The sequence below is a fragment of the Setaria italica genome, chromosome I, assembly GCF_000263155.2.
Source record: "Setaria italica strain Yugu1 chromosome I, Setaria_italica_v2.0, whole genome shotgun sequence".
Taxonomy (NCBI): domain Eukaryota; kingdom Viridiplantae; phylum Streptophyta; class Magnoliopsida; order Poales; family Poaceae; genus Setaria; species Setaria italica.
In genome coordinates, this window is record NC_028450.1 from 35,289,983 (window position 1) to 35,301,382 (window position 11,400).

The following is an 11,400-nucleotide window of genomic DNA, read 5'->3' on the forward strand; positions in this document are numbered from 1 at the left end:
TGATGCTCCGTTCGTCATTTTTTTCATATCAGATGAAGTGTAACACTAACTCCCGTAGGGTTCTCATAATTCTAGGGCAGCATACACTCTCCAAGATGAATATATTCAAACCACAAACTCCTGAGCTTAAATCTAATCTTTAATTAGCACATGTTTACGGTAGCATCATATTGTCAAATCATGAACTAATTATGCTTAATAGATTCGTTTTGCATAGCCTCCACTTATGTAATCGGTTTTGTAAATAGTCTACGTTTAATACTCCTAATTAGTACCTAAACATTCGATGTGACGGGTGCTTAAATTTAAGTCAGTGAACCAAACCAGACCTGAGTGGTGCGGTGACTATCCGGATCCGATCCCAAGATTGTCAGCAGCCATGAGCCATGGCAACGCAGATCGCCAACCTTTCATCTCAGGGGTGTTTGTTTTTTTTCCTTCTAAAATTCCTATCACATCAAATCTTATACTAATTAGAAATATTAAACATAGATTAATTATAAAACTAATTGCACAGATGAAGGCTATGCAAAACGAATCTATTAAGCATAATTAGTTCATGATTTGACAATATGATGCTACCGTAAACATGTGCTAATGATGGATTAATTAAGCTTAATAGATTCGTCTCGTAAATTAGCCTCCATCTGTGTAATTAGTTTTATAATTAGCTCATATTTAGTCATCCTAATTAACCTTTGAATATTTGATGTGATATGAATTTTAATTCGGATTAAAGATCCAAACACCTCCTCGATCGTTTTTCTCCGTGACTCCATGTGAATGCAAACTGTTCGAGCTCTTGACGAGCAACGTACCGGCACCGCTGCGGTGCGGCAGTTCGGCCTCCGTGATAGCCACCGCGCGGCATTGCCTCACGTCGCCGTCCAGGGCGCGTCGTCTAGCTAGTTATAGACCGCGACGCGAGGCCGCAGTGGTCGTCCGACGCGTGCAGACTGCGCAGCGCGTCAACGGTTGGGTTTTTCATGTGCCGGCGCTGGGCGACGGGAGAGCTGCAAGCCTGCAAGTCGGAGGGCAGCCTGGAGTTTTCCTCTCTCTCTTGTCCGGTTTTACTTGAATGGTTGGTTACTTGACCTAAAGTTTAGTCCGTGTTATGTTGAATATTTGAAGACTAATTAAGAGAATTAAATATATGTTAATTATAAAACTAATTGCATAGATGGAGGTTAAACGACGAGACGAATCTATTAAGCCTAATTAGTCGATGATTTGACAGCTCCATCTGTTTGACAGATTCGTCTGTGTCTTGTACCATGGACTAATTAAGCTTAATAGATTCGTTTCGCCGTTTAGCCTCCATCTGTGTAGTGGGTTTTGTAAATAGTTTATGTTAATACTCCTAATTAGTACCTAAACATTCAATGTGATGGGACAAACTTTAGGGATGGGAACCAACACCCTCTAGCAGTTTACGTGGCCCAGAGCCAAAGCTGCACGATGCTGTAGGCTGCAGCTTCGACCTGGATCCATGGAAGGCAATAAACAGTGTGGCCTGATGAAGAGATGATGAGTAGCCAAGCGGCAAGGAACGGCAAGAACCGATGATACAAGACGCAGACGATGTCAATGACGACTGTGTGACGGCATACGGCGTCAGGCAGGGCGACCGGCGGATAAACTGGCGCTGAACCGGGCGGCGGTGCTGTCACTGTAGTTGCAGATCCTGCTGGCGCTCAAACCGCCGACTCCGCTGCCGGGGCACTCTGCGCGACTGGCGAAGAAAGCGGCCATCTTCCTCACGGGATTTTCCACAACATCATCGACGTGGGCGTGAAAGTGAAACCGCCTTGGATCCCTCCCCCTCGCTGCTAAACCCTCTTGGAGTCTTGGTACAGTTTCGAGTCCTGAGAGAGGAGCAAGTCGCGTGGGGAACGCGGCCGCGCGCGCTCCGGCGAGCTGAGCGCGGAGGAGGTGTGGCGGCCGTCCGAGACGGGTCACCGGAGGCACCGGCCAGGGGGCAACGCGTTTCTGTCGGCGCAAGCAAGGGCGCCGCCGGGAAGGAGTATGCGGAGGGAAGCGCTTCCAGTTCCCGGGAGGCGGCGACGCCCGGGGAGCCACGGCCTGATGGCTGATGCGGTGGGTGAGGCGTTTGCAACGACCAGGGGGGTGGACGGTATTTCCTAGCCCTCGGTAGCGGTTCGATCGAGCACGTGCGGTCCAGATCTGGCGCGGGCGCGGATGACATGGTCAGGGAGGCAGGGACTTGGTCGTCCCGCCCGTCCTCGTCAGGCTCCAGCACAAAGCTCCGTTGCCGTATGTCTTCGCCGGCGCGGCCTGCCTCCAGCTCAGCTGGTGCAAGCAGCTTGTCACTCCTGAGTCCTGGGACGCGGCGCTCCGGCGAGCGGCGGGTGGCGGGCGCGGCACACGTGCAATGGCTCGTGCCCGCATAATCCCGCCACGGTGCTCCGAGCTAGACGTCATGCCGAGCTGCCGGCCACGGCGCGGTGATGGCGAAATACGAACACGGCCGCGGGGACGAGGCACAGCTACTGGTCGGCGCTTGGAGCACCCACCATTGTTGAACGGACGCCGGCTTCCTTCTGATCGCCCAGCGCCACGGTGTTCGGCGCGACGCCGCGCCCCTCGGACGCCGGCCGGACGCGAGCCACGGCCTGCAGCGGGCGAGGCGTCCCTGCAATGACAGGGATTCAGGGACTTCCTCGATTCTTCGTGCCACACCACCGCCTTCGCAATGCGCGCAGCCCGTGAGTCTCTCATTTCTTTCAGGAATCAGCTTTCCCTAATGTTGAGCCTGTTCGCTTCAGCTTATAAGCCGGCTGAAAAGCTGAAACGGCTGATTTGTTGTGAGAGGAAAATACTGTTTGGTGGCTGATAAGCCGGCTGAATAAGCTGAAGCGAACAGGCCGGTTGTGCGCTATTGTAAGGTCTGGTTCAATTTTTTTTAAAGATGAATGGCCTAAGAGCAGGCCCAACGGGGCTTGGATGCCACATGGAGGATAGAGGACGTGTGATGATGGAGGATAGAGGACGTGAGATGGGCGTTTCGCAGAACGTTAGATTAAGGCTTCACCTCCAAATTCCAACTTTGACACTATGCAAAAAGAAAAATTTCCCATCACATCAAACTTGCGGTACATGGAGTACTGAATGTAGACGAAATCAAAAACTAATTGCACAGTTTTGTTGTACTTTGCGAGACGAATCTTTTGAGCCTAATTAGTCAATATTTGGATAATAATTCACAAATACAAACGAAACGCTACACGTGCGCTACAGTAATTTTGGTTGCTCAAAATTGGACCACTAAACAAGACCTACCTTGCAGAAGCGCCGATAGCCTGGGTAGGAAAAGGGGAATCTTCGGTGAGAAAACTGGTGGTCCAAGCTGGTGAGAGAGAAAATCACTGCAGAAAAGAGAGGAAAAGTGACAGGTGTTGCATAGGCTTGCGTTGGGAGACATGATAGTGGTTTTCGGCCTGTTCGCTTTAGCTAATTCAGCCGGCTTATTAGCCACCAAACAGTATTTTTCTCTCACAACAAATCAGTTGTTTCATCTTTTCAGCTAGTTTATAAGCTGATCCACCAGTTCCTACGTGGACAGTAACTTTTTGCTGGGGCTAACGCGCCCGTATTACTGCGTTGGGCTTGCTCTAGGAGCAGGCCCAACGTTACGTTGGGCTTGATCTAGGAGCACGACCAACGCGGGTGCTCCACTGGTTGCAGGCCAGCTCGGATGCCAGCGTGGGGTAAAAATTGGGTGCCCTGCCGGTGTCAGAGGCTCCTGCACAAGCTACAGGTGCTTGAGAGATAGAAGGCTGTTTAGGAGAGTCTTGTTTGCATGCGATTGGCTGGTGGGGTGAGTGGTGGGCCTAGGAAGTGAAAAATAAGATGGCTTCCCTGTGGAGGTCTCGTAGAGATCAGGACTGTCACGTTGAAATGTTCTATACTAATTAGAAAAATTAAATATGAGTTAATTATAAAATTAATTGTAGAAATCCTGAGCTAATTCGCGAGATAAATCTATTAAATCTAATTAATCCATCATTAACAAATAGTTACTGTAGCACCACATTGTCAAATCATGGACTAATTAGGTTTAATAGATTCGTCTTACAAATTAGCCTCTCTCTGTAAAGTTAGTTTTATAATTAACTTATGTTTAATACTCCTAATTAATACAAACTTGACACGGACTAGTTTAGCCTAAACCTACATGTCGCGCACCTTTTTATCTGAGGCCGCCGCTGTTATATGCTTTGCGTTGGGCTGTGCTGTCATTTCCTTTTCAGTATGGATGCGCTGCTACATGAAAAGCTGGTATTCTCCTGTCGTGTTTGAGGTGCATATGTTTGGAGCGTATGCTTATGGTTATGGAAAAGGGCTGAGTTGAAGTGTAGCGTTCAGGAATTAGCATGCCTTTGCATTGCCCAAATGACCAACATATTACACTAACACCATTGTTGTTTGCAGTTGTTTAGATCTTTCCTTATGTGAAATCAGACTAAGTATATGAGAATAAAATTTACACATAGGAGAAGCTGATGAATTACACTTCATACAACACAATCTATGGCACCAACATAACTGGAATGGATTGGCTAATCCTGCAGCTGTACCTTGAGACGTTAAACTCCAATTTGCTCAGAACTTTAGTCTTTTCTACCTCTCTCCTGACATGGACTTACCTCCATCTTAGAACACTGGGCAGACGCTATCAGGACCCAAGTCCACCCCTTTAGCGGTAGGGCAGAAGGCCAGAGGGCAGTGCTCTCCTGCTGTGCCCCACCACTGGATGCGCTTCGTCTCCATGGTCAGCGAGAAGTACAGCACCACCCCCATGAATGCAACTCCAGCGTCAAGCGCGGCCGAGAGAATGTAGTTGTATCTCACCCACCACCCCTTCCGGTACCGAAACACAAAGAAATTGAAGATTGTGCCAATGAGCAGCCACGCGTTGTAGTTCACGGTCGATGCTGGGGGCATTATGGCCGTTGCACCAAGGAGAACCGGCAGGTTGATCATTGGTATCCACCTCTGGCTTGGGAATACCCTGTGGAGAGCATAAACGATGACTGGGCCTGCTGCGCCAATGAGGAAGAACCAGTTGAGGGCCCCATAGTTGCCAAGTCGGCCGAAGATTTCCCGCGGTCCAACAAGGCCCCAGATGACCGATGCGTCAAAGAAGACACGATCGTTGGGGCACGTCCACGGGCTGCCTGATGAAGGGTCCACATGACAGATGTTCTCGATGGAGCCAAGCAGCCACCATGCCACCCCAATGTTGACCGTGCCAGCCACAATTGTGCCAACAAACTAGTAATATAACACAGAATGTTAGAAACATTGATTTCTTTGTACTTGTATAACTGATTTGCTAACTAGATTAATGGATCTGGAATTTTTGTTTACCTGAACAAGGAACATGGATTTAGGAGGGATCTTCATATAATGGCCGAGCTTAAAGTCTGAAAGGAAGGCAATAGCCTGTGACATGCTCATGTAACCGTAGGTTTTGAAACAGACATTGGCAATGGGATAGCCTGGCATTATCAGCCCCATGGCATACTCAGTGATCACATTCAGACCAGGCGTCTGCCCATCAAATGGTAGAGGTTTAGTGAACTTTTTACTCTCAGGAATCATCGGAATGCAGAAGAGTACATCATGTTTCTGCTCTTAAGAAAAAATTTGACAAACATGCTAAAATATTACTTGCCTGGTTGGTTGTTGCAGTGATGATGCTGATGGGAAGGGTGAAGATGAAGGCCATGCCGCAGGCAAAGATAAGGCCCCACCATGGGAGCTGAACCTCGCGCTTCAAGACCGTGCAGAGGAGGAGGGACACGATTATTGACAGAGCCATCAGTGAGTAGAACCACCACCCTGGTATGTCATCATACTTCTTCATCAGCCTTGTGTGGATGTCAGGCTTCTCCTTCCGCGATGCTCGGAAGCGTTGGTAGATTTCCCTGGATATTTGTATGTCACATTTCAGACACAATTAATTAATGAGTAAGTTTAATCTCAGCTTGTATTTGCTTTTTCATGTACTCAGTTGAGAAGACTTACTTTCCATAGAACAAGCCGACATGTGTAGTGGTGGCAGCGATGGCGGCGAAGCTGAGCCCATAAGAGAGAGCAAAGAATATGCTGAGGTTGACCTTGCCAAGCTTATTGTACTCGTCCTTGTTAATCACAAACTGATCGTTCACGATGGATGTGATGTCATATGACGTGCCATTTGACACGAACAGGTCATTGGAGAAGATGGGGAATGTCTTGGCGTTGTACAAGTTGAATCCCCAGTACGCAGTCGGTATGATCACGTAGACGAAGAGCACGTACCCAAAGAAGATGTTGACAGTGGCAAAGAAGGGAGAGATGAGTGGGCTGAAGAGGTAGGCGGAGACAGTCGCCCAGTCGAGCGTGAAGGCACCAATGCCCAGGCCCAACATGCCGGAGCCCAGCTGCTGCGCCGTCACAGACTTGGGGAAGACCCAGCACACCCATGAGATGGACGTCAGTAAGGGGAAGAGATAACCCGGAACTGCGTACCAAGCGAAGCTGCATGCTAGCGCCACCGCGAAGAACTTGGAGCGCGTGATCTGGCGTGAGCCCTTGGGGAATTCTTCCTTCTCGTGCAGTGCCCTGGTTCACCATGGAGGACAGGATCAGAGCTGCTGTTAGCTACATTTCTACATCTGAAATATGCAGCCTGCACTGTAACTTTAGCCTGATGATATGAAAACATGCAGTCTGCAATTATGCTCTGTAACTGTAGCCATAGGAGTAATTATTTTTTTTCAGTTTGAACCTATGTTTCAGTGAAAACTACAAGTAATTCAGAATTCATGGACCCTTCAACTGACTCTGAAGCTTGCTTTTGAAAACAGAAAAGTGGTTGATGAACCATGATTGATGGTACAGTCAATGTCAAATTGTCAGGTTCAATTGACGCAATAGAATGTTCTAGCTGGCCAAGCCAACCCCATGATCAATTGATCATTCTACCAGACAAAATATATGCAGAGAGCTATACAGCACAAGCGATGGAAAAATCCTGATACAAAAGCACTCTTTATAGTTGTCTTGAAATTTATTTCTATGCCCTTTTATATATATGTAGAGTGGACCATCTCTGATCAAGCAGTACATGGACGCAAATCCGTTCAAAGCACTTTGGGCCTGTTTGGCTCCCTGGTGTTAAAGTTTAACACCCGTCACATCGAATGTTTGGATGCTAATTAGGAGTATTAAACATAGACTAATTACAAAACTAATTGCATAGATGGAGTGTAATTCGTGAGACGAATCTATTAAGCCTAATTAGTCCATGATTTGACAACGTGGTGCTACAGTAACCATTTGTTAATGATGGATTAATTAGGCTTAATAGATTCGTCACGTGAATTAGCACAGGATTATGCAATTAGTTTTATAATTAGCTCATGTTTAGTTCTCCTAATTAGCATCCGAACATCCGATGTGACACTGTTAAAGTTTAGCACCTCGTATCCAAACACCCCCAAAGATGATTGATTGCCATGTTGTTTAAGCAATTGCTGTGTGTGCAGTGCAAGCAAGTGAGCCATTGCAGACAAACGAGTTTGTCCAGACTTGGCATCGCTGTCCCCGTCAATTCCGTAATCCTGGACTTGGACCCGACAGAGAGTCCAGCTAGGAAATACGTCACGCACGGAGCCTATTTGGTTTTCCTCGACGTTGCTGTCGTAAAATAGGGTCTTGATATCATTAGTCATGGGAGATACCAAAGCATGCACGCAGAGCAGCCTAGTGGCGACGTGTGAGTGCGTGTTACTGAACCAGCTGCGGATGCTGCCAATGTGGCAATAATGTGGCTGTCAGCAAGGCAATTTGCGGCCTGTTCGCTTCAGATTATTCAGTCGGCTTATCAGCCACCAAACAGTGTTTTCCTCTCACAACAAATCAGCCGTTTCAGCTTTTCAGCCGGCTTATAAGCTGAAGCGAACAGGCCCTTGGTTCACGGGAAAACGGTTCCTCCATCTTGTGCGCTTGTCAAAAGATAATTGCGACGAGAGGCGACGCGTTTGGTTGCTTGTACGCGGCCTGACCAGGCTCGGCGCATGCATCCGACGAGTGATTGGTTGGCTGCAGCACCGCTAGCCAGGTTCCGCGCGTGCAACTGAAGGGCGATTGGTTGCTTGCATCTCCGTCTGGCTCGTGCGTTCGCATGCAGAAATCAGCACTCAGTCTGGCTCCCGAGAAACGAAACTGGATCTCGTTTCTTCGGAGCCTGGCTCGCTCGCTGCTGGCCCGTGAGAGCCTCCGAGAGCCGAGCCGGCCGGTACCCAGAAGAGAACAAAAACGCGCCCAAAAATCTTCCTCACCCAGACTAGCTTTCTTCTCGAAAAGAAATCATCGTTGGCTGCCATATCATCTCATCAGTCAGTCGTACTGGATAACGCCTACTCATGCTGTAGCCTGTAGCAGAGTTGATCAGGAAAGCACGCAACGGGTGTCTGAAAATGGGACCAAACAAATTTGTCCGTGGTGGGCGTGGGACCACAGTTTTCTAAACAGAAAATTTCTCTCCAAGCATTAATCATTTAGGATTCCTTCAGGCATCCTCAATGATGATGATGCTCTCAAGATTCTCTGTCCTTCAGGTATCAAATGAATGACGTTTTTTTGTCTTGTCAATTTCGTCGGCCAGTCAGTATATTCTTCCATCTGGGACCAACTTTTCTGACAACACTCGGCGACGTTTGTTCCCAAGGATCGGCAGGACGATGCTATGCGTATAATACTTATAAAGATCGTTGACCTCGCAAGAAAATGGTAAAGATCGCTAAACTAACACCTTTTTGGTTCCATCGCAAGTTTTGCCACTTAACTATATATGAGCCCGTAGTTTTCTGTTCTCTATCAGCTTTACGTACGTTCTTGTCGGCAAACTAGCAAAATACTCCCTCCAGGCTGTAGTAAGAAATGGTTTAAAAGTTGTACAAAACTACAAATTGATGCTCTATGCAAAGCTACAGACACGGACGAGCTGCCTTGAGTGCAGCTGTAGGAGAAACCAAAACGACCAACCAGAGGTGAAGACTGAAGAGCAGTAATCAAATTTAAATAACCAATGAGGCAATATGCAAGGAACGCGTTGGTCTGGTCTCGCCGGCCTCCGAAAATCCAACCACAAACGGTAGCCAAAATCCAACCAAACTTACGAACGAGATAACTTTTAAAAAAAGAGAATAAAAATACCAAAGGCAACAGCATAGAAGGGTCACACAGCACCAGCTTGTTTTTACTGAAGTAGTGTAGTAGTAAAACTTGTGCTCACCGGAAGAGGGAGACCTGGACGAGGGTGCCCGGCCACCACATGTGCGCCGGCTCAACCACGTACTTGCGCATCAGCCCTGCCCACCCGTACCCGAGCACCTTGAAAGCCATTGGAGCAAAAGCAAGAAATTCCAAGACCAAGTTAATGCCATCAGTACTACGGAGTACGGAGTACCTTCAAATCTTGCAGAAGCTAGCTATGGACTACGGAGTACTATAGGTATGTAGCTACCTGCGTGGTGATGACGAGGAGCCAGCCGGTGAAGAAGGAGATGTGGCGGTGGTAGAAGGCGCGGATGATGTTGACGATGCCGACGGCGTAGGCGTTCCCGGCGCCGAACGCGAAGCCGGCGTTGGCGAAGATGGAGATGAGGACGTGCTCCTTCATGTTGAAGGGCCCCGGGTTGAGGCTCCACTCGCCGCCGCCGAGCACCCGGGGAGCCCGGAACCTGGCGCGCGGCAGCACCCGGGCCATGAAGTGGCCCACGGGCAGCGACGCCACCTGCACCGTGATCTGCGTCACGATGAGGGGCTCCGCGCGGTAGGAGAAGAACTGGTTGAGGAAGCTCATGAGCGCGCACGACAGGATGCCGATGCTCCACATCCGGAACGTCCACACCGGCAGGGAGGGGTCGTCCGTCGACGGCACCGTCAGCCGCACCTGCTCGATCGGCGACGTCTCCTCGTCGTCGTCGTCGACGCCGAGGCCCTCCTCCTCCTCCTTGCCTGCGCCGCCGGCGCCCACGGCCGCGGCCAGGCCGCGGTCGTCCGTGCCGATCTCACCCATTGCGCTCGCGTGGGCCAGGCCGCGGTCGTCCGTGCCGATCTCACCCATTGCGCTCGCGTGGGCGGCGGATTGGATGATGCCCAGCTGTGCTAGCTGCCCGCGCGAGCTAGAAAGAGGGGCGCCCTTGTGCGTTGCGGCTTGTGTGTTGTGAGGCGCGCGCGTATATATGATATATCGGTGCTTCGAGCACACGGCGGCGGGTTATGTTAATTTAATTGGTAACTGCCATTTTATGACGCGATGAAGGGGAATCCGGAATCTGATGCTGTGTCAAACCTATTGCTGGTGACTACTACCGGATTGACTCCGTTCTACTAGCAGCCACGGCCATGCAGTTTGATCGATCGCCAACATTTCGCCTTGTTTACTTTGTGAATTTGGGAGGTGCTAAATTACTGTAGCAATACTGTAGCGTTTCGTTTGTATTTGTGAATTATTGTCCAAATATTGACTAATTAGGCTTAAAAGATTCGTCTCGCAAAGTACAATAAAACTGTGCAATTAGTTTTTGATTTCGTCTACATTTAGTACTCCATGCATGTACCGCAAGTTTGATGTGATGGGGAATCTTCTTTTTGCATAGTGCCAAAGTTGGGAGTTTTGTAGGAAGTGAACAAGGGCTTGCTTCATGTGAATGCAAAGCATCCGAGTTCTTTACAAGTACCGCACCGCTGCTGCTGGGCCTCCGCGACAGGACCCAGCGCCATTGCCGTGCGTCGCCGTCCAGGTTGCACCGCATCGCACGGCCAGCTAGGATGCAGTCGCCGTCGGACGCGCCCGCGCGCGCGTGCAGACTGCACAGCGCGTCGTCGGTTGGGTTTTCATGTCCCAGCGCCGAAGCAGCACGGCGCTGCAGCCTGGGCCCAGACCGATGGACGGGGACGTAGTTCCCGAGATGCGGGGAGGTGCAAGGCGCCTGAGGATTGGCTGGGAATACTAGCCATTAGCGAATCAAGCTGTTCGTATCCGGTTTGTCTGTGTTGTTCTTGTGCTAATCACGTGTGGGGATGTGTTTAATTGGCTATCAGCCTCTGACCATGTCCATGTGATTCCTTTGGTAGCATCGAGAGAAGGCAGTAGTGCCTTGCCGTGTGCACAAGAGTACATGGTCTACAAGGATCCCTGAAAATTTGCAATACCGTCAACATCACGATGGAGCTCTCCTGGACCACATCAGCGCCGCCATGACTGCGCTCCTCGACCTCGAGGACAATGATGCGGAGCAGCTGAACGAAGCACTACTCCACCACGCAGGCAACGGGGTGGCGAAGCTACTCCCGGAGGACGGTGCTCTCGATGCCTGAAGG

The 11,400-nt window shown here is 49.6% G+C and overlaps 1 protein-coding gene across 1 annotated transcript in view; it reads right to left on the reverse strand.

Annotated features, from left to right (window-relative positions):
- LOC101770738 (oligopeptide transporter 4) overlaps nucleotides 1-10,225 on the reverse strand; it is a 17,420-nt gene extending 7,195 nt beyond the window's left edge. The window contains exons 1-6 of the mRNA XM_004953509.3: nucleotides 9,539-10,225; nucleotides 9,308-9,405; nucleotides 6,052-6,630; nucleotides 5,699-5,951; nucleotides 5,392-5,574; nucleotides 4,674-5,295 (exon numbers count right to left, since the gene is read on the reverse strand). Coding sequence (XP_004953566.2) covers nucleotides 4,675-5,295; nucleotides 5,392-5,574; nucleotides 5,699-5,951; nucleotides 6,052-6,630; nucleotides 9,308-9,405; nucleotides 9,539-10,141 — 2,337 coding nt within the window. The 5' untranslated portion in view covers nucleotides 10,142-10,225 and the 3' untranslated portion in view covers nucleotide 4,674. The remainder of the gene's footprint in view (nucleotides 1-4,673; nucleotides 5,296-5,391; nucleotides 5,575-5,698; nucleotides 5,952-6,051; nucleotides 6,631-9,307; nucleotides 9,406-9,538) is intronic.
- Between the last annotated feature and the right edge of the window lie 1,175 nt (nucleotides 10,226-11,400).